Source organism: Hyperoodon ampullatus (assembly GCF_949752795.1).
Source record: "Hyperoodon ampullatus genome assembly, chromosome: 19".
Lineage (NCBI taxonomy): Eukaryota > Metazoa > Chordata > Mammalia > Artiodactyla > Ziphiidae > Hyperoodon > Hyperoodon ampullatus.
The window spans coordinates 29,020,342-29,042,525 of NC_136932.1; the positions used below are offsets into that span (position 1 = coordinate 29,020,342).

The window sequence follows — 22,184 nt, forward strand, 5'->3', positions numbered from 1 at the left end:
TAGTTCTTGTTCTTTGTTCCATTCATTGCCAACCTAGATGTGAATATCCAACGGGGCTTCTTCAAGAAGCCAAAGAGTAAATAAGCGGATAGTGCATGTCAGGTGGGCCCAAGGCCCCCAGCTGCCCAGTCCCACTTGGGCTTCCTCCCTAGAAACGAAACGAGGAGAGGATTGGACTCCTAGTGAAGGAGTTAAGATGCAGAAAGGGATAGGACTTGAGAGTACTATCAAACTCTCAATTCAAGTGGCCGAGGACCTCGGTCTCGGCCCTCTCGTCCTCAAGGAAAGGGGTCGGGAGGGGGCAAGTGGTACGTGGCGTCCAGAAAGATGACGAGGGTCCACAGGAAGAGGCGGTCCACCACCATGGCCACAAACTGCCAGTCCTCCTTCAACTGGGGGTAGGAAGATTAAACTGTTCCTGGGCTCCAGACAACCAGGGAAGGCGGCCTCAAGGCCCTGTACCGCACCCAGGTCCTAATACCACAGCTTTGAGACAAGGGCGGGACCGCAGAATAGCAGAGAGCGAAACTGCGGGCGACGGATGTGAGTAAAGAACAAGTGGGAAGCCAGGGGGCGGGACCAAGTGAGGCAAACTTCCAATCAGAAAAAAAATCGAGTTCTGGGGGCGGAGCCTAAGTTTGCCGGTGGAGCCAAGGCCACCCAGGCCTTGCCTTAGCCCACCCTCTTTGGAGTCACAGCTTCGTGGTCCTCCTGTTCCCGCAGCTGTTGAGCGGTGTAGCTGATTGAAGAAACGACCTCCCGTAGGTCGGGAGGCAGGCACACAGCCCGGCTTTGGACCATCGATAAATGGCCGCAGGTCCGGGGCAGACAGTTCAGGCTGGAACGTGGAAGAGGCGAGTCTGTTTGGCCACGACTGGGGCACAAAGACGGCCTGCGTGGGTGCTCTAGGCCCCGCCCCAACTCCCTCCTCCAACGCCCATCCAGGTTTCCAAACGTGAGAGAGCCCTTCAGGTTCTCTTCAACAGCGGCGACCTCTCTAGCCTTCCGCAATTCCTCCTATTCTCTTACGCTTTAGTTCCCACCTCCCTGCAAAGTGGGCAACAGAACGGGGACTACAACTCCCATGATGCTCAACCACGACATCCTCTGAGAGCTTAGGACGCCTGCCTCCGCACAGTCTTCTGGGAACTGTAGTTCGCCCTCTCCCTTCTACGTGGGCCATGGGGAGTAGATACTACCTGTTGGGTTTGGGGAAGAGAAAATCATGTGGTGGCTTGCGGATGAAATATTCATCTGTTCCCCGACCCCAGCCACTTCCTGGAGAATCCCTGAGAGGTATAGGAGGTGGCTCCGGTATCTGGTCTCTCTCAGGTTTGGGTCTCTTCAGACCCAGATACGGAGGGAGTTTGTGGATAAAGATCTGCAGAGTAGAAGAAGAGGCGTGTTGGAGGGGGCTCTTATGCTTTCAGACCAGAAGGGAAGCCGCCAACCACCCCCACGGCACGTGCCCATTCCTGCGCATGCGTGTATGCATCCCACAGATGAAATGCAACTACACAGCCCAAGAGTCCTTAAGGGGGTTAGGAGGCATCCTGACTGGAAAGAAAAGTTCTGAGGGCTTCCACCCTGATAGTACCTAACCCTGAGAATGCTTCCTTGGGACCCACGATGGGCAGTATTGATGAAGAGAGTCTGGGATCTACGCAATGTTAATGATGGGAAGATAAAATTAATTGGGCAACATTTCAACACCCAAAGACCTTGGCACTTTGACACTCTACCAGGAGTTGTAGTTCTCCCTCAGGTCTGTGAAAGGGAAGGTTGAAAGTTGGTGGGAGTGAGGAGCGATACCTGGACAAAAAGCCAAATACTGGGATTGAGAGTTAACACAGGTTGGAGAGGAGATCTTCTTACCTGACGGACCCAAAGGGGCATTTGGTGGGTGTGGGGTGAGCGATGGTGCAGGTTGAGGACTACGATGTTAAGGATGACTGAGAAGGTGACGAGGACCATGGTAAACATGAGGTATTTGATGATGACGGGGACAGACAGGGAGGTCTCAGGCACTTTGTCTGCCAGCAGCAGCAGGAACACAGTAAGGGTCAGCAGGGCAAAGATCGAGAGCCCCATCTGCTCTACTTGGGGGACAGAGGGGAAGGCGGAAGGATTAGGCTTTGCCAGAAAGCAATCTCCCTGGCATAATCAGTGACCGTGTTTCCAGCCCACTCAAGGACAGGCTTTTGGAAGGGCCAACTGCATGCAAATAACTCCTACATTTATACCTCCAACCTGGACTGATTCCCCTAAATTCCACACTTGTATCCACCTGCCTACTTAACCTCTCCATTTGGGTGTCCAATAGACATCTCGAACTTAACATGTCCAAAACTTAATTCCCTCACCACCGACTCCCCACACAGTCTTCCTCAGGTCATAAATGACAACTCGATCTTTCCTGTGGCTCAGGCCAAATCCCTTGGAGTCATTCTCAGCTCTCCTCTCTCTCATCCCATATCCAATCCATACCAAACCCTATTGGCTCTACCTTCAACATATATCCTGAAACTGTTGACCTATCCCATCTACCACTACCATCCTGGTACAAGCCACCATTACCTCAGATCTGAGTTATTACAAAGGCCTCCTCTTTGCTTCATCCTTTGCCCCCCTGCTGACTGTTCTCAACAGAGCAGCCACATTGATCCCATTAAAATGTAAATCAGATCAACCAAGAGCCCCAAACACAGCCCAGAATGGGGGAGGCAAGTTTGCATACATCTGGTCGTGACCCAAGAGACCAGATGAGGAAAACTGAAGCCTGGGCTCTTTCTCACAGGCTGGGGAAATCAGGCATTGGGTGCCCATCCCTACATCTTACCTCCTCCCCAGAGGGTGGCTTCTGAGCCACCCTAAGAAGAACTAAGTTCTCTGCGCTCTGGGGGAGCTTTAAGATGCTGGGGGTGGGTGACAGGGAAAGGAAAATTGCTCTAAGCTCTAAAGCACTGCTCTCCAATAGCATTTTTCATGATGATGGAAATGTTCTAAATCTGTGCCATCCAATGCGGTAGCCACTAACTCCATGTGGCTACTGAGCACTTAGAAGATCATGGCACTGAGGAAGAGAATTTCTGTTTTTTTTCTGGCCAAGCCATGAAGCTTGCGGGGTCTGAATTCCCTGACCAGGGATTGAACCACCGCCACATCAGTGAAAACGCCACGTCCCAACAACTGGACTGCCAGGGAACAGAATTGGATGTCAGGGAAATTCTGTTCCCTGAGGAAGAGAAGTTTTAGCTTTTTAACTTAATTTTTAATAGAATTAATTTTCCTTAATTTTAAGTAATTTACATTCTAATAGGCCTTTGGCTAGTGGCTACTGTAATTGACAGTGCAGCTCTAGGGCCTTGGGGATAACGGATTTAGCTAGAGAGCGATGGAGGGAAAGCAGGGATAGTTTCGGTCCTCATCAGGCCCTGTGGGATGGGGCTGGGTTGGATGTCCTCCAAAGTCCACAGAACACTTCTCTTGTCTCTTTATTCCTCATGCTTACCTGTCCCCTCTTTTTCTATGTTTCTCACCACACACTGATATCCCCACTCCTTGATGGTCTCCGGTGAGTTGTTGGATGTTGGAAGCCATCCTGGAGCCATTGCACCATGACAAAGTCATGAAGCAACGGAAGGCGAAACTGCAAGGCAGCGCCGTGCCAGGAAGGTGGACTACAGCTCTGTTGTTATGTTTTATGATAATAAATTTAAATATAGGGGCAATTTTGGGGGGATGTTGCTCCACGTGAAAGAAAAATTCCTCTAGGACTCCCCCTCCTGAAACTACCACAGAATGGGAAGTACCCACTAAAGACCCGGGGAAATGGGTAAAGAATTAAGAGCCTGGAACTAAAGGGATATTTTTATGAAAAACACCCTCTAGTATGGAGTTATGGCCATGGGCTGGAGTTCCTGATGACATAGGAAATTTATGGTTCTATTATAAAGGAAGATTAATTATAGAAAAGCAAATGCCTAGAGCAGAATTAGTTGCTAGGATAGGGAGAAAGCACTGTCTCAGTTGAAGGAAACAACGAGAAAGGGCATGCAGGGTACATTGTAAATATTTTCGTGGAACCATTGTAAAAGGTTGCCCATGCAAGAAGAGAAATAGGAACAAGTAGCTTCAACTTTTACAATTAAAATAATCATATAACTGCTTGGCTTGGTTACTAAGAAATAACCTGTGATTAATGGGAACTTGGGAAATATTTTAATAGGACATCTAGAAACTAGGGCATATTTAAAAAAAAAATCTTTAGAGAACATTTTGAGGTTTGATTGTGCTAAGATTGTTTGGTCACATACCTGGTAATGTAATCAACTACAATATATAAACCTGTGATTGTAAACAATAAAGAAGAGAGAGAAACATGCAATGCTGATACTTTAAGAAGTGTAATAGATTTATTTCCTTCGCCGACGCTATCTATCCCTCGGGTATCCCTTGACTCGCTGGAGCTGGACTCCGGCAGTTGGATGTCGCCCTATGAAGGCGCCTGGGAGACAGAGCTTCGCACTTGTCCCTGTCTGCTGTCTCTGGCGGGCGTCAAAGACCAAACGCCCTAGAGAGAGCTTCACACTTGTCCCTGTCTGCTGTCTCTGGCGGGCGTCAAAGACCACATGCCCTAGAGAGAGCTTCGCACTTGTCCCTGTCTGCTGTCTCTGGCAGGCGTCAAAGGCCACACGCCCTAGAGAGAGCTTCGCACTTGTCCCTGTCTGCTGTCTCTGGCGGGCGTCAAAGACCACACGCCCTAGAGAGAGCTTCGCACTTGTCCCTGTCTGCTGTCTCTGGCGGGCGTCAAAGACCACACGCCCTAGCCAGGTGCCTGCTGGTTTTGGGAGGTGTAGACATCTGGCCATAGTTCTGGCAGGCTGGGGGAACGGTATCGGGTGGTACACCCAGGCTTGGCTGCCTGTTCGCTGCGAGGAGGTTAGCAGGTCATTGTAGGGCCCCTGAGCCTTGGCAGAGCAGGAGTTGTGACTGGCTGGGACAGAAGTCCATGGTATGTGCTGCCCTGCATCCTCCTTTCGAGGAACTGTCTCAGATATAAATGAATTTTGGGTCTGACGTGGGCCCCAAACTTGGACAGAGTCAGTTCCTAGAGGGTTCTTGTGGAGGCCTGAGTTGTTATGGAGGCCTCGTCTCTTGGATAAGCCAGAGTCTTGAGTAAGGGCTGGACTCTTATGGGGGCCAGGATCTCGATTAATTCCTGAGTCTTTGTGGAAGTTAGGGTCATGGGTATGTTCTGAGCTCCTGTAAATTCCAGCATCTTGGGTAAGTCCAGGATTCGTATGGAGGTCAGAATCTTGAGTAAGGCCTTGGCTCCTGCAGACTCCAGAATCTTGGGTCAGGCCTGGATTCTTGTAGTCTCCGGAGTCTCGGGTAAGGCTTGAGCCCTTATGGAGGCGAGCGGTTTGCACAAGACCTGGGCTCTTATGGAGATCAGACTCCTGGCAAAGGACTGAGCTCTTGTTGACTGCAGAGTCTTGGGCATGGCATGGACTCTTCTGTGGCCAAGAATCTTGGGTAATGACTGGATTCTTCTGAAGGTCAGAGTCTTGGGAAAGGCTTGGATTCTTGCAGAGGTAAGGGTCTGCGGTAAGGCCTCGAAGTTCGTGGAGGCCTGGATCTTGAGCAAGGCCTGGGTTCTTGGGGAGGCCTGTGTCTCCGGTAAGGCCTGGGGTCCTTTGGAGGACAGAGCATTGGTTGAGACCTAGACTCTCATGAAGTTCTGGGGGTTGGGGCTGGTTTGGGGTTTGGGAAGTGGTGGATAACTGGGGAGGGATGGGGCCCTGGGGAGAGAGGACAGACTGAGGAGACTTGGAGGTTGGGGGAAAGGTGAGGGTTTGTATTAAGGTGGAGGGCTTCTGGTGGTTGCTGTGTTGATGAAGGACAAAGGATCTGGGAAAACAAGAGGCAGAGAAAGAGTGCATGGTGGAGGCATGGTGCATGGTGAGCTCTGGGCACTGGTCGGAGAATGGAAGCAAGGTTGAGAAGGTGCAGCATCCTTGGAGTACACCTGGAATTTGGGGTAGACTGGAGTCTGGGGATCCATGTTTCTCTTCTCAGACTGGCAAGGATGGGAGCTACGGTGAGCGAAGGTCTTGGACTGTACAAATTTGTCTTTGGCATCATTTGGGATCTTCCATTCCATATTCCCCAACTCCACGTAACCCAGTATGGACCCTGTGGAGGGCTTGGCACTGTCCCCACTACATTGCTTCAGTGTTTGCTCAGCTGTACCAGAGCTCACCAGACCATGCCCCTCTTGGGGCCTGGAGAGGGTACCCAAGTCATTTCTGGAGTACCCAGAGTTCTGAGGGGGACACACACGGAATAAGTTCTGCTTCATGCTGCGGGCATAGTAGACCACATGGCCAGAGGAGAGGCCTTGGTCGAAGGTAGACAAGGTAGAGAGAATAGAATCTAGGATGGGGGTACGGGTGGTGGAAGGGACTGGAGTGGTCGTCAGGGCCATGACCAGTGCTGGGACAGAGGTTGTGGCAGAGGTCGGGACAGGGGCTGGTGTAGGGGCTAGGGCAGGAGTAGTAGCAGGGGCAGAAGTTGGGGGAGGGACCAGAGTGTTGGCATGGGTATAGGTCAGATGAGCATGGGTCAGGGTGCAGAGAGAAGTGTGGCCCAGGAATTGGGCTGAGGCATGTGAGGGGGCCTGGGCTTGGGCCTGGGCTGGGGTATGGGCTGAGGTATGCTCCGGGCCATGGACCTGGGCAGGGCTGTGCTCAGGGTTGAGGGCTGGTGAGGGGGTCTGGGCCTGGGGGGTAGTGTGCTCAGGGAGGTGGAATGTGGAGCAAGTCTGGGCCTGAGGTGGGGCGTGCACAGAGGGGTGCTTGTAGGAGAAGGTCTGGGCCTTGGCAGGAGAATGTGCAGGGAGCTGAACTGGGGGGCAGGTCTGGGCCCGGGCTGGGGCCTGGGCTGAGTCATAGTCTGGGGTCTTAGTCTTGCTCTCTTGGGGCAGGCAGAGTGGAACCACGTCCACCTTGCTTCTCCTGCGGAGCTTGGAAGATGTCTCTCACCTGGAGTTAAAGGTGGCTTGGGACTTTAAGGCTGTGAACAGAGGGGCCTCACCAGCTCCCACTACCCCCTCCTTCCACAGTCCCCGTGGAGCCTCCGTGGAAGCCCGAGCCCGTCCACACTGAGGCGGCGTCCAGCAGCACTTAGAAGCCGTCTCATCATCTGTTTCTGGTATCCGGGATTCAAGGTGGTTTGGGTGCCTGTGCAGGAAGCTCGGGCGATGGCGGAAGCGGGGAGAAACTCTTGAACGCAGCTTCTTGGGATCCACGGAGCAGCGCATGCGATGACTGCCTACACAGCTGGCTTGCTTGTCTGCAGGGAAAGGCGAGATGGGACAGGGCCTGGGTTCTTGAGGGGCTGAGAATCGAGGCAGGGATAGAAGAAAGGGGACAGGCCCACATCCCCTGAGCCCACACTGGCGCCCACTTACCTTTGGGGAAAATATGGTTGAAACCTGCCCGCAAGAATCTCTTCAGATGCATCCAGGGCTGAGGGAAGCAAGGGAGCATGGAGTTTGGGATCAGGGTGAGCCCTGAAATCCAACCCTTGTTCGGCCACACTACAGCAGCCATCCCATCTCAGCCCCTTCTAGACCCCAGGACTCCCCCAACCACACTGCCCAGATCCTTCCCTCACCAGGTTCACCACGTTCATCCACACATTGAGCAAGATGATGCTGACCAGGATCAGAAGAATTGAGTCTCCTAGGTCTTGGCATTTCCTGGGTGTGGTGCCAGAGCACGCCTCGGCTAGGTAATGGGTTTGCTCAGCCATGGCCGGGGGTCCCAGGACTGCCTGAGTCCGCTGGCCTCCATATATATATACTGGGAGACAGACTGGGTCATAATGGGGCAGGTGGTGGCGTCACAGTGAGGGAGGGGGATGAAAAGGAGGGCCAGGCGTGGCATTCCATGGTTCCCCGGGTGAGGTAAGCTGAGCCTGGACAGCCAAACAGGGCCCGGAGGCCGGCACACCTCCCCTCGAGCTGTCAAACATTCGCTCACCGCCCACTGACTCACTTGTTCAAATGTCACGTTCCATCTCTTGGCCCCTCCTGAGACTAGAAAGACCTTGGCCTCAGAGCCCTGCGGAAGGCCTGGCTGGAGTCCAGAGCCTCAGCCTTCTTCATGCCCTTCACTGGCTGTGGAGCTGGACCTGCCCAGATGTGGAACCTCCCAGTTTGGAAGCAGCTTCTTGTATGAGGCTCTTTGGGGACAGGGACAGCTGAGACACAGAGGAGGTGCCAAGAGACCAGTGGTTTGGAGACTGCAGCTGCAGATCTACTTAGTGCATGGTATCAGACCAGGAGGGGCCTGCTGGCAGGACTGTGGCCACTAAACCAACGGGACCCTCAGGCCCAGAAGGGGACACTGGCTTCTTATTGCAGGAAGCCAAAGGCAGGGACCCAAGCTGGCAGAAGGAGTGGCGCTTCCAAGCCACAGACCGCCAATGTTTTCTGGACCATGGCGCTCTTTATTCCTCTCTCCATGCCCTGCCGCTCCCCACCCGCCCCCATTAGCTGCTGGCCAGTTCATTTTCCCAGTCTGGCTTCCGTACAGAGAGGGCCTCGAGGCCGAGGTGGAAGGTAGCAGCGAGTTGGCCCGCACTTGGCTTCCTGCACTTGCCGCTTCAACTCCAGGCTGTCATACACCTGGTAGTTGGCATTTCCCCCTGGGTTCCGGCTGAGTGGCATGAAGGTGGGCGTGGGTGGAGGGCGTTCGGTAGCCTGGACGTCGGGCAGAGTCTGGGAGGGGTGGAGGAGCAGCGCTGAGCTGGGATCCGAGGCCCACTGGTAGAGGCCTCGGCCAGCACCGTGAGGGAGGCGGAGGCGGCCAGAGGGTGCCGCACAGGCAGCATCTCTGCCCATTCGGCCGCCCAGCGCCGCACCTCGTGGGGATCCCGGGAGTAGTTCAAGTGTCCCGTGGAGTGGTGCGGGCTGTGGTTGGGCTGGCTGTGAGCACAGCTGTGGAGGCTCCGTCCGTGGGCCGGTGGGGAGTTGCGCTGCCATGCTTCGGGCTGGTAGCCCTGAGGCACCAGAGCTGATGGAGGCTCAGAGCCCTCCAGACCACGCCGCCGCTGATCCCAGGAGTCATACGGGAGATGGCCCCCTGAGGGGTAAGTTCTGTGCCCCCCAGGGATCCATGAGCTCTTAGGGGGCAGCCGTCGGGTAAGTGATGGAGACGAGGTCCACTGGTCAGCATCCACATTGCCCCAGATGCGGGATGGCGAGCAAGGGGCCCCGAAGGACTGCAGCCCTAGCTCAGACTTGGCCTCCACACGCTTGGACATGCGGTGCAGCTCGGGCGACAGGTAGAGACAGGCTGGTGGCTGGATGGCCAGGATCCCACCCTGTCGACCCCAGAGGCCCACATTGGAGGGCAGACCCATCTGCCGGTAGAGCCCTCCCCAGCACCCCCACGGGTACTTGGGTTGTGGGAAGGAAAGTTGGTCCTCCTCCTCCAGGTAGGAGTCCGGGTCCTCCCAGTTAAAGGAGGGCATCGGAGGCAGCTGTGACATCCCGTGGAGGCGATGCGGCCTACGGAAGCCTGAGCAGCTGGAGGGGAATTTTCTAAATCCTTGGGCCTCCCCTGGTGGCTTCAGGGTTGACGGCTGCAGCTGCGGCTACGGTTGCGGAGATGGTGGTAGGAGGACGAGGAGTAGCAAGTGGGCCGGGCCATTCTCACTTCCACAGGGTCCAGGGTGCAGTGGATGTGGATGTCTTGGGCCTTGGCTGGAGGATGTTTGGAGGAACTTTCACAAGCCTGTGAGGTTTCATCTGTGGGAGGCGAGAGTCCGTGAGGGCAGGGCAACTGTCAGAAGATTTCAGGGTTGGGAACCTGGGAGCCTGGGTTTCTAGGGCCCTGGGAATGGCGAGGCGGGGTGCCCCCTAGCTGTCTTCTATAGTTACTTTTCTGAATAATACAATACATGGTCTTGTCTAAGGCATTCTGGAGCCCATGCCATATCTGGTGTGGGGTGGGGTGGGGTGGGTGAAAATGAAGGCCAGGCTCTCTACCCTCACCACCACTCCCAGCCAAGACCGTTCCTGCAGACGGAGGTGCAGGCTGCAGCTGGTTCCCACCCTCAGCCATCTTCACCCCTACTGGTGATCCCCAACCATCGCTGACCATAGTTGCCATGCTGATCCCAAAGCTGACAAGAATGACAAGGCCCAGCAACAGGATTAGGAAGTCCTCCGCATTCTGGGTACTTTCTTGGTATTGATGGCAGCACCCCAGGTTGTCATACCAGAGCTGGTGTTCCATGGTGGGCGGGTCCTAGGGCCGCCTGAGCCGTGGGACGCCCCACCTCCCCCAACCCCACCGGCCCTGACCCACACTGCACTCATGCCAGGACCTGGGGACACCCACCAACAGGTGAGGGAGCATGGTCATAATGAGGCCCATTGCAGGGAGTCACAATGCGGAGTTGTCCAATCTTTCATCCACTCAGCTGGTCCTTTAGGTGGCCGTCTCTGCCCTCGGCTCCCACTACATGGAGCCTAGTCCCCAGAGTTCAGTCTGTCCTTCTGTCTCCATGGGGCCTTGCTTAACTTGATTTGCAAGCAGGGTTGCTACAGATGAGAGACAGTCTTCATAGTGACTGGATCATGCATATAGGATTTCCTCCATTTCATTGTTCAAGACATTAGGATCGCTTACGTAGCCTGTTGGGCTTCTTAGAACTAGCCTGCAGTTCTTTAAAAGTTTCAAGAGAAGCCAGAAATCCAAATTGCTCTGTGAAATAGCCACATTTTAAAAGTAGCAAACCAATTCAAATTTTAAACTCTGCTGGCCAACAACATGGGCCACACAAAACACACCAGTTTGTAACCTCTGATGTATACTGTATAATGCTTTTGTTCTCATCTTCTCATATGATCCTCAGACTAGGCAGCAGATACTATTATTCGCTTCATTTTACAGATGGAGAAACTGAGGCACAGAGCAGTTTAGTAGCTTGTCCAAAGTTTGAGCATCACAGCTGGAACTTGAGGTTTTTACAGTGTGCTTTTTTATCCTCATTACAAATGCATCCTTTTAGAAAGAACCTTTTCTTATCCTAAAGATAATACATATTACAAAATACAATAAAGTACAGAAAGGTCAAAACAAAGAAAAAACGACCACTAGTCCCAACATGCCAACATAAGCACTATTACTTAGTGTATTTCCTTACAGAAAAAATAATTTCCCTATTCATTCAATCAGAGGTACCGGCTGTATAGGTTAGGATCTGTGCTAGGTGCTGGGGATATTACAGTGAACAGCCATAGTTCCTGCCCTCAGAAGGCTTACAATCTAGTTCTTGTTCTTTGTTCCATTCATTGCCAACCTAGATGTGAATATCCAACGGGGCTTCTTCAAGAAGCCAAAGAGTAAATAAGCGGATAGTGCATGTCAGGTGGGCCCAAGGCCCCCAGCTGCCCAGTCCCACTTGGGCTTCCTCCCTAGAAACGAAACGAGGAGAGGATTGGACTCCTAGTGAAGGAGTTAAGATGCAGAAAGGGATAGGACTTGAGAGTACTATCAAACTCTCAATTCAAGTGGCCGAGGACCTCGGTCTCGGCCCTCTCGTCCTCAAGGAAAGGGGTCGGGAGGGGGCAAGTGGTACGTGGCGTCCAGAAAGATGACGAGGGTCCACAGGAAGAGGCGGTCCACCACCATGGCCACAAACTGCCAGTCCTCCTTCAACTGGGGGTAGGAAGATTAAACTGTTCCTGGGCTCCAGACAACCAGGGAAGGCGGCCTCAAGGCCCTGTACCGCACCCAGGTCCTAATACCACAGCTTTGAGACAAGGGCGGGCCCCCAGAATAGCAGAGAGCGAAACTGCGGGCGACGGATGTGAGTAAAGAACAAGTGGGAAGCCAGGGGGCGGGACCAAGTGAGGCAAACTTCCAATCAGAAAAAAAATCGAGTTCTGGGGGCGGAGCCTAAGTTTGCCGGTGGAGCCAAGGCCACCCAGGCCTTGCCTTAGCCCACCCTCTTTGGAGTCACAGCTTCGTGGTCCTCCTGTTCCCGCAGCTGTTGAGCGGTGTAGCTGATTGAAGAAACGACCTCCCGTAGGTCGGGAGGCAGGCACACAGCCCGGCTTGGACCATCGATAAATGGCCGCAGGTCCGGGGCAGACAGTTCAGGCTGGAACGTGGAAGAGGCGAGTCTGTTTGGCCACGACCGGGGCACAAAGACGGCCTGCGTGGGTGCTCTAGGCCCCGCCCCAACTCCCTCCTCCAACGCCCATCCAGGTTTCCAAACGTGAGAGAGCCCTTCAGGTTCTCTTCAACAGCGGCGACCTCTCTAGCCTTCCGCAATTCCTCCTATTCCCTTACGCTTTAGTTTCCACCTCCCCGCACAGTGGGCAACAGAAGGGGGACTACAACTCCCATGATGCTCAACCACGACATCCTCTGAGAGCTTAGGACGCCTGCCTCCGCACAGTCTTCTGGGAACTGTAGTTCGCCCTCTCCCTTCTACGTGGGCCATGGGGAGTAGATACTACCTGTTGGGTTTGGGGAAGAGAAAATCATGTGGTGGCTTGCGGATGAAATATTCATCTGTTCCCCGACCCCAGCCACTTCCTGGAGAATCCCTGAGAGGTATAGGAGGTGGCTCCGGTATCTGGTCTCTCTCAGGTTTGGGTCTCTTCAGACCCAGATACGGAGGGAGTTTGTGGATAAAGATCTGCAGAGTAGAAGAAGAGGCGTGTTGGAGGGGGCTCTTATGCTTTCAGACCAGAAGGGAAGCCGCCAACCACCCCCACGGCACGTGCCCATTCCTGCGCATGCGTGTATGCATCCCACAGATGAAATGCAACTACACAGCCCAAGAGTCCTTAAGGGGGTTAGGAGGCATCCTGACTGGAAAGAAAAGTTCTGAGGGCTTCCACCCTGATAGTACCTAACCCTGAGAATGCTTCCTTGGGACCCACGATGGGCAGTATTGATGAAGAGAGTCTGGGATCTACGCAATGTTAATGATGGGAAGATAAAATTAATTGGGCAACATTTCAACACCCAAAGACCTTGGCACTTTGACACTCTACCAGGAGTTGTAGTTCTCCCTCAGGTCTGTGAAAGGGAAGGTTGAAAGTTGGTGGGAGTGAGGAGCGATACCTGGACAAAAAGCCAAATACTGGGATTGAGAGTTAACACAGGTTGGAGAGGAGATCTTCTTACCTGACGGACCCAAAGGGGCATTTGGTGGGTGTGGGGTGAGCGATGGTGCAGGTTGAGGACTACGATGTTAAGGATGACTGAGAAGGTGACGAGGACCATGGTAAACATGAGGTATTTGATGATGACGGGGACAGACAGGGAGGTCTCAGGCACTTTGTCTGCCAGCAGCAGCAGGAACACAGTAAGGGTCAGCAGGGCAAAGATCGAGAGCCCCATCTGCTCTACTTGGGGGACAGAGGGGAAGGCGGAAGGATTAGGCTTTGCCAGAAAGCAATCTCCCTGGCATAATCAGTGACCGTGTTTCCAGCCCACTCAAGGACAGGCTTTTGGAAGGGCCAACTGCATGCAAATAACTCCTACATTTATACCTCCAACCTGGACTGATTCCCCTAAATTCCACACTTGTATCCACCTGCCTACTTAACCTCTCCATTTGGGTGTCCAATAGACATCTCGAACTTAACATGTCCAAAACTTAATTCCCTCACCACCGACTCCCCACACAGTCTTCCTCAGGTCATAAATGACAACTCGATCTTTCCTGTGGCTCAGGCCAAATCCCTTGGAGTCATTCTCAGCTCTCCTCTCTCTCATCCCATATCCAATCCATACCAAACCCTATTGGCTCTACCTTCAACATATATCCTGAAACTGTTGACCTATCCCATCTACCACTACCATCCTGGTACAAGCCACCATTACCTCAGATCTGAGTTATTACAAAGGCCTCCTCTTTGCTTCATCCTTTGCCCCCCTGCTGACTGTTCTCAACAGAGCAGCCACATTGATCCCATTAAAATGTAAATCAGATCAACCAAGAGCCCCAAACACAGCCCAGAATGGGGGAGGCAAGTTTGCATACATCTGGTCGTGACCCAAGAGACCAGATGAGGAAAACTGAAGCCTGGGCTCTTTCTCACAGGCTGGGGAAATCAGGCATTGGGTGCCCATCCCTACATCTTACCTCCTCCCCAGAGGGTGGCTTCTGAGCCACCCTAAGAAGAACTAAGTTCTCTGCGCTCTGGGGGAGCTTTAAGATGCTGGGGGTGGGTGACAGGGAAAGGAAAATTGCTCTAAGCTCTAAAGCACTGCTCTCCAATAGCATTTTTCATGATGATGGAAATGTTCTAAATCTGTGCCATCCAATGCAGTAGCCACTAACTCCATGTGGCTACTGAGCACTTAGAAGATCATGGCACTGAGGAAGAGAATTTCTGTTTTTTTTCTGGCCAAGCCATGAAGCTTGCGGGGTCTGAATTCCCTGACCAGGGATTGAACCACCGCCACATCAGTGAAAACGCCACGTCCCAACAACTGGACTGCCAGGGAACAGAATTGGATGTCAGGGAAATTCTGTTCCCTGAGGAAGAGAAGTTTTAGCTTTTTAACTTAATTTTTAATAGAATTAATTTTCCTTAATTTTAAGTAATTTACATTCTAATAGGCCTTTGGCTAGTGGCTACTGTAATTGACAGTGCAGCTCTAGGGCCTTGGGGATAACGGATTTAGCTAGAGAGCGATGGAGGGAAAGCAGGGATAGTTTCGGTCCTCATCAGGCCCTGTGGGATGGGGCTGGGTTGGATGTCCTCCAAAGTCCACAGAACACTTCTCTTGTCTCTTTATTCCTCATGCTTACCTGTCCCCTCTTTTTCTATGTTTCTCACCACACACTGATATCCCCACTCCTTGATGGTCTCCGGTGAGTTGTTGGATGTTGGAAGCCATCCTGGAGCCATTGCACCATGACAAAGTCATGAAGCAACGGAAGGCGAAACTGCAAGGCAGCGCCGTGCCAGGAAGGTGGACTACAGCTCTGTTGTTATGTTTTATGATAATAAATTTAAATATAGGGGCAATTTTGGGGGGATGTTGCTCCACGTGAAAGAAAAATTCCTCTAGGACTCCCCCTCCTGAAACTACCACAGAATGGGAAGTACCCACTAAAGACCCGGGGAAATGGGTAAAGAATTAAGAGCCTGGAACTAAAGGGATATTTTTATGAAAAACACCCTCTAGTATGGAGTTATGGCCATGGGCTGGAGTTCCTGATGACATAGGAAATTTATGGTTCTATTATAAAGGAAGATTAATTATAGAAAAGCAAATGCCTAGAGCAGAATTAGTTGCTAGGATAGGGAGAAAGCACTGTCTCAGTTGAAGGAAACAACGAGAAAGGGCATGCAGGGTACATTGTAAATATTTTCGTGGAACCATTGTAAAAGGTTGCCCATGCAAGAAGAGAAATAGGAACAAGTAGCTTCAACTTTTACAATTAAAATAATCATATAACTGCTTGGCTTGGTTACTAAGAAATAACCTGTGATTAATGGGAACTTGGGAAATATTTTAATAGGACATCTAGAAACTAGGGCATATTTAAAAAAAAATCTTTAGAGAACATTTTGAGGTTTGATTGTGCTAAGATTGTTTGGTCACATACCTGGTAATGTAATCAACTACAATATATAAACCTGTGATTGTAAACAATAAAGAAGAGAGAGAAACATGCAATGCTGATACTTTAAGAAGTGTAATAGATTTATTTCCTTCGCCGACGCTATCTATCCCTCGGGTATCCCTTGACTCGCTGGAGCTGGACTCCGGCAGTTGGATGTCGCCCTATGAAGGCGCCTGGGAGACAGAGCTTCGCACTTGTCCCTGTCTGCTGTCTCTGGCGGGCGTCAAAGACCAAACGCCCTAGAGAGAGCTTCACACTTGTCCCTGTCTGCTGTCTCTGGCGGGCGTCAAAGACCACATGCCCTAGAGAGAGCTTCGCACTTGTCCCTGTCTGCTGTCTCTGGTGGGCGTCAAAGACCACACGCCGTAGAGAGAGCTTCGCACTTGTCCCTGTCTGCTGTCTCTGGCAGGCGTCAAAGGCCACACGCCCTAGAGAGAGCTTCGCACTTGTCCCTGTCTGCTGTCTCTGGCGGGCGTCAAAGACCACACGCCCTAGAGAGAGCTTCGCACTTGTCCCTGTCTGCTGTCTCTGGCGGGCGTCAAAGACCACACGCCCTAGCCAGGTGCCTGCTGGTTTTGGGAGGTGTAGACATCTGGCCATAGTTCTGGCAGGCTGGGGGAACGGTATCGGGTGGTACACCCAGGCTTGGCTGCCTGTTCGCTGCGAGGAGGTTAGCAGGTCATTGTAGGGCCCCTGAGCCTTGGCAGAGCAGGAGTTGTGACTGGCTGGGACAGAAGTCCATGGTATGTGCTGCCCTGCATCCTCCTTTCGAGGAACTGTCTCAGATATAAATGAATTTTGGGTCTGACGTGGGCCCCAAACTTGGACAGAGTCAGTTCCTAGAGGGTTCTTGTGGAGGCCTGAGTTGTTATGGAGGCCTCGTCTCTTGGATAAGCCAGAGTCTTGAGTAAGGGCTGGACTCTTATGGGGGCCAGGATCTCGATTAATTCCTGAGTCTTTGTGGAAGTTAGGGTCATGGGTATGTTCTGAGCTCCTGTAAATTCCAGCATCTTGGGTAAGTCCAGGATTCGTATGGAGGTCAGAATCTTGAGTAAGGCCTTGGCTCCTGCAGACTCCAGAATCTTGGGTCAGGCCTGGATTCTTGTAGTCTCCGGAGTCTCGGGTAAGGCTTGAGCCCTTATGGAGGCGAGCGGTTTGCACAAGACCTGGGCTCTTATGGAGATCAGACTCCTGGCAAAGGACTGAGCTCTTGTTGACTGCAGAGTCTTGGGCATGGCATGGACTCTTCTGTGGCCAAGAATCTTGGGTAATGACTGGATTCTTCTGAAGGTCAGAGTCTTGGGAAAGGCTTGGATTCTTGCAGAGGTAAGGGTCTGCGGTAAGGCCTCGAAGTTCGTGGAGGCCTGGATCTTGAGCAAGGCCTGGGTTCTTGGGGAGGCCTGTGTCTCCGGTAAGGCCTGGGGTCCTTTGGAGGACAGAGCATTGGTTGAGACCTAGACTCTCATGAAGTTCTGGGGGTTGGGGCTGGTTTGGGGTTTGGGAAGTGGTGGATAACTGGGGAGGGATGGGGCCCTGGGGAGAGAGGACAGACTGAGGAGACTTGGAGGTTGGGGGAAAGGTGAGGGTTTGTATTAAGGTGGAGGGCTTCTGGTGGTTGCTGTGTTGATGAAGGACAAAGGATCTGGGAAAACAAGAGGCAGAGAAAGAGTGCATGGTGGAGGCATGGTGCATGGTGAGCTCTGGGCACTGGTCGGAGAATGGAAGCAAGGTTGAGAAGGTGCAGCATCCTTGGAGTACACCTGGAATTTGGGGTAGACTGGAGTCTGGGGATCCGTGTTTCTCTTCTCAGACTGGCAAGGATGGGAGCTACGGTGAGCGAAGGTCTTGGACTGTACAAATTTGTCTTTGGCATCATTTGGGATCTTCCATTCCATATTCCCCAACTCCACGTAACCCAGTATGGACCCTGTGGAGGGCTTGGCACTGTCCCCACTACATTGCTTCAGTGTTTGCTCAGCTGTACCAGAGCTCACCAGACCATGCCCCTCTTGGGGCCTGGAGAGGGTACCCAAGTCATTTCTGGAGTACCCAGAGTTCTGAGGGGGACACACACGGAATAAGTTCTGCTTCATGCTGCGGGCATAGTAGACCACATGGCCAGAGGAGAGGCCTTGGTCGAAGGTAGACAAGGTAGAGAGAATAGAATCAAGGATGGGGGTACGGGTGGTGGAAGGGACTGGAGTGGTCGTCAGGGCCATGACCAGTGCTGGGACAGAGGTTGTGGCAGAGATCGGGACAGGGGCTGGTGTAGGGGCTAGGGCAGGAGTAGTAGCAGGGGCAGAAGTTGGGGGAGGGACCAGAGTGTTGGCATGGGTATAGGTCAGATGAGCATGGGTCAGGGTGCAGAGAGAAGTGTGGCCCAGGAATTGGGCTGAGGCATGTGAGGGGGCCCGGGCTTGGGCCTGGGCTGGGGTATGGGCTGAGGTATGCTCCGGGCCATGGACCTGGGCAGGGCTGTGCTCAGGGTTGAGGGCTGGTGAGGGGGTCTGGGCCTGGGGGGTAGTGTGCTCAGGGAGGTGGAATGTGGAGCAAGTCTGGGCCTGAGGTGGGGCGTGCACAGAGGGGTGCTTGTAGGAGAAGGTCTGGGCCTTGGCAGGAGAATGTGCAGGGAGCTGAACTGGGGGGAAGGTCTGGGCCCGGGCTGGGGCCTGGGCTGAGTCATAGTCTGGGGTCTTAGTCTTGCTCTCTTGGGGCAGGCAGAGTGGAACCACGTCCACCTTGCTTCTCCTGCGGAGCTTGGAAGATGTCTCTCACCTGGAGTTAAAGGTGGCTTGGGACTTTAAGGCTGTGAACAGAGGGGCCTCACCAGCTCCCACTACCCCCTCCTTCCACAGTCCCCGTGGAGCCTCCGTGGAAGCCCGAGCCCGTCCACACTGAGGCGGCGCCAGGCAGCACTTAGAAGCCGTCTCATCATCTGTTTCTGGTATCCGGGATTCAAGGTGGTTTGGGTGCCTGTGCAGGAAGCTCGGGCGATGGCGGAAGTGGGGAGAAACTCTTGAACGCAGCTTCTTGGGATCCACGGAGCAGCGCATGCGATGACTGCCTACACAGCTGGCTTGCTTGTCTGCAGGGAAAGGCGAGATGGGACAGGGCCTGGGTTCTTGAGGGGCTGAGAATCGAGGCAGGGATAGAAGAAAGGGGACAGGCCCACATCCCCTGAGCCCACACTGGCGCCCACTTACCTTTGGGGAAAATATGGTTGAAACCTGCCCGCAAGAATCTCTTCAGATGCATCCAGGGCTGAGGGAAGCAAGGGAGCATGGAGTTTGGGATCAGGGTGAGCCCTGAAATCCAACCCTTGTTCGGCCACACTACAGCAGCCATCCCATCTCAGCCCCTTCTAGACCCCAGGACTCCCCCAACCACACTGCCCAGATCCTTCCCTCACCAGGTTCACCACGTTCATCCACACATTGAGCAAGATGATGCTGACCAGGATCAGAAGAATTGAGTCTCCTAGGTCTTGGCATTTCCTGGGTGTGGTGCCAGAGCACGCCTCGGCTAGGTAATGGGTTTGCTCAGCCATGGCCGGGGGTCCCAGGACTGCCTGAGTCCGCTGGCCTCCATATATATATACTGGGAGACAGACTGGGTCATAATGGGGCAGGTGGTGGCGTCACAGTGAGGGAGGGGGATGAAAAGGAGGGCCAGGCGTGGCATTCCATGGTTCCCCGGGTGAGGTAAGCTGAGCCTGGACAGCCAAACAGGGCCCGGAGGCCGGCACACCTCCCCTCGAGCTGTCAAACATTCGCTCACCGCCCACTGACTCACTTGTTCAAATGTCACGTTCCATCTCTTGGCCCCTCCTGAGACTAGAAAGACCTTGGCCTCAGAGCCCTGCGGAAGGCCTGGCTGGAGTCCAGAGCCTCAGCCTTCTTCATGCCCTTCACTGGCTGTGGAGCTGGACCTGCCCAGATGTGGAACCTCCCAGTTTGGAAGCAGCTTCTTGTATGAGGCTCTTTGGGGACAGGGACAGCTGAGACACAGAGGAGGTGCCAAGAGACCAGTGGTTTGGAGACTGCAGCTGCAGATCTACTTAGTGCATGGTATCAGACCAGGAGGGGCCTGCTGGCAGGACTGTGGCCACTAAACCAACGGGACCCTCAGGCCCAGAAGGGGACACTGGCTTCTTATTGCAGGAAGCCAAAGGCAGGGACCCAAGCTGGCAGAAGGAGTGGCGCTTCCAAGCCACAGACCGCCAATGTTTTCTGGACCATGGCGCTCTTTATTCCTCTCTCCATGCCCTGCCGCTCCCCACCCGCCCCCATTAGCTGCTGGCCAGTTCATTTTCCCAGTCTGGCTTCCGTACAGAGAGGGCCTCGAGGCCGAGGTGGAAGGTAGCAGCGAGTTGGCCCGCACTTGGCTTCCTGCACTTGCCGCTTCAACTCCAGGCTGTCATACACCTGGTAGTTGGCATTTCCCCCTGGGTTCCGGCTGAGTGGCATGAAGGTGGGCGTGGGTGGAGGGCGTTCGGTAGCCTGGACGTCGGGCAGAGTCTGGGAGGGGTGGAGGAGCAGCGCTGAGCTGGGATCCGAGGCCCACTGGTAGAGGCCTCGGCCAGCACCGTGAGGGAGGCGGAGGCGGCCAGAGGGTGCCGCACAGGCAGCATCTCTGCCCATTCGGCCGCCCAGCGCCGCACCTCGTGGGGATCCCGGGAGTAGTTCAAGTGTCCCGTGGAGTGGTGCGGGCTGTGGTTGGGCTGGCTGTGAGCACAGCTGTGGAGGCTCCGTCCGTGGGCCGGTGGGGAGTTGCGCTGCCATGCTTCGGGCTGGTAGCCCTGAGGCACCAGAGCTGATGGAGGCTCAGAGCCCTCCAGACCACGCCGCCGCTGATCCCAGGAGTCATACGGGAGATGGCCCCCTGAGGGGTAAGTTCTGTGCCCCCCAGGGATCCATGAGCTCTTAGGGGGCAGCCGTCGGGTAAGTGATGGAGACGAGGTCCACTGGTCAGCATCCACATTGCCCCAGATGCGGGATGGCGAGCAAGGGGCCCCGAAGGACTGCAGCCCTAGCTCAGACTTGGCCTCCACACGCTTGGACATGCGGTGCAGCTCGGGCGACAGGTAGAGACAGGCTGGTGGCTGGATGGCCAGGATCCCACCCTGTCGACCCCAGAGGCCCACATTGGAGGGCAGACCCATCTGCCGGTAGAGCCCTCCCCAGCACCCCCACGGGTACTTGGGTTGTGGGAAGGAAAGTTGGTCCTCCTCCTCCAGGTAGGAGTCCGGGTCCTCCCAGTTAAAGGAGGGCATCGGAGGCAGCTGTGACATCCCGTGGAGGCGATGCGGCCTACGGAAGCCTGAGCAGCTGGAGGGGAATTTTCTAAATCCTTGGGCCTCCCCTGGTGGCTTCAGGGTTGACGGCTGCAGCTGCGGCTACGGTTGCGGAGATGGTGGTAGGAGGACGAGGAGTAGCAAGTGGGCCGGGCCATTCTCACTTCCACAGGGTCCAGGGTGCAGTGGATGTGGATGTCTTGGGCCTTGGCTGGAGGATGTTTGGAGGAACTTTCACAAGCCTGTGAGGTTTCATCTGTGGGAGGCGAGAGTCCGTGAGGGCAGGGCAACTGTCAGAAGATTTCAGGGTTGGGAACCTGGGAGCCTGGGTTTCTAGGGCCCTGGGAATGGCGAGGCGGGGTGCCCCCTAGCTGTCTTCTATAGTTACTTTTCTGAATAATACAATACATGGTCTTGTCTAAGGCATTCTGGAGCCCATGCCATATCTGGTGTGGGGTGGGGTGGGGTGGGTGAAAATGAAGGCCAGGCTCTCTACCCTCACCACCACTCCCAGCCAAGACCGTTCCTGCAGACGGAGGTGCAGGCTGCAGCTGGTTCCCACCCTCAGCCATCTTCACCCCTACTGGTGATCCCCAACCATCGCTGACCATAGTTGCCATGCTGATCCCAAAGCTGACAAGAATGACAAGGCCCAGCAACAGGATTAGGAAGTCCTCCGCATTCTGGGTACTTTCTTGGTATTGATGGCAGCACCCCAGGTTGTCATACCAGAGCTGGTGTTCCATGGTGGGCGGGTCCTAGGGCCGCCTGAGCCGTGGGACGCCCCACCCCCCCAACCCCACCGGCCCTGACCCACACTGCACTCATGCCAGGACCTGGGGACACCCACCAACAGGTGAGGGAGCATGGTCATAATGAGGCCCATTGCAGGGAGTCACAATGCGGAGTTGTCCAATCTTTCATCCACTCAGCTGGTCCTTTAGGTGGCCGTCTCTGCCCTCGGCTCCCACTACATGGAGCCTAGTCCCCAGAGTTCAGTCTGTCCTTCTGTCTCCATGGGGCCTTGCTTAACTTGATTTGCAAGCAGGGTTGCTACAGATGAGAGACAGTCTTCATAGTGACTGGATCATGCATATAGGATTTCCTCCATTTCATTGTTCAAGACATTAGGATCGCTTACGTAGCCTGTTGGGCTTCTTAGAACTAGCCTGCAGTTCTTTAAAAGTTTCAAGAGAAGCCAGAAATCCAAATT

General features: G+C 54.0%; 2 protein-coding genes and 2 pseudogenes across 4 annotated transcripts in view; all 4 read right to left on the minus strand.

The window, feature by feature from the left end:
* Positions 1-22,184, minus strand: part of LOC307067913 (RAD52 motif-containing protein 1-like) — a gene marked incomplete at both ends in the record, with an annotated part of 278,899 nt that overhangs the window by 170,015 nt on the left and 86,700 nt on the right. The window lies entirely within an intron of this gene.
* On the minus strand, positions 7,336-10,433 carry LOC307067418 (uncharacterized protein SPEM2-like; annotated as a pseudogene). Its single transcript has 6 exons — positions 10,416-10,433; positions 10,173-10,322; positions 9,953-10,010; positions 8,551-9,820; positions 7,681-7,765; positions 7,336-7,356 (listed from the first exon to the last, which is right to left on the minus strand). The product of its transcript is annotated as an uncharacterized protein SPEM2-like (transcript).
* On the minus strand, positions 11,625-18,731 carry LOC307067419 (uncharacterized protein; the record flags this gene model as incomplete). The annotated part of the gene is given in 5 exon segments (XM_079724881.1): positions 11,625-11,738; positions 12,028-12,183; positions 17,017-17,327; positions 17,330-18,015; positions 18,454-18,731. Coding segments are annotated over 5 exon segments (1,545 nt in total).
* LOC307067420 (uncharacterized protein SPEM2-like) lies at positions 18,743-21,720 on the minus strand (annotated as a pseudogene). The gene is made up of 5 exons: positions 21,580-21,720; positions 21,360-21,417; positions 19,958-21,227; positions 19,088-19,172; positions 18,743-18,763 (listed from the first exon to the last, which is right to left on the minus strand). The product of its transcript is annotated as an uncharacterized protein SPEM2-like (transcript).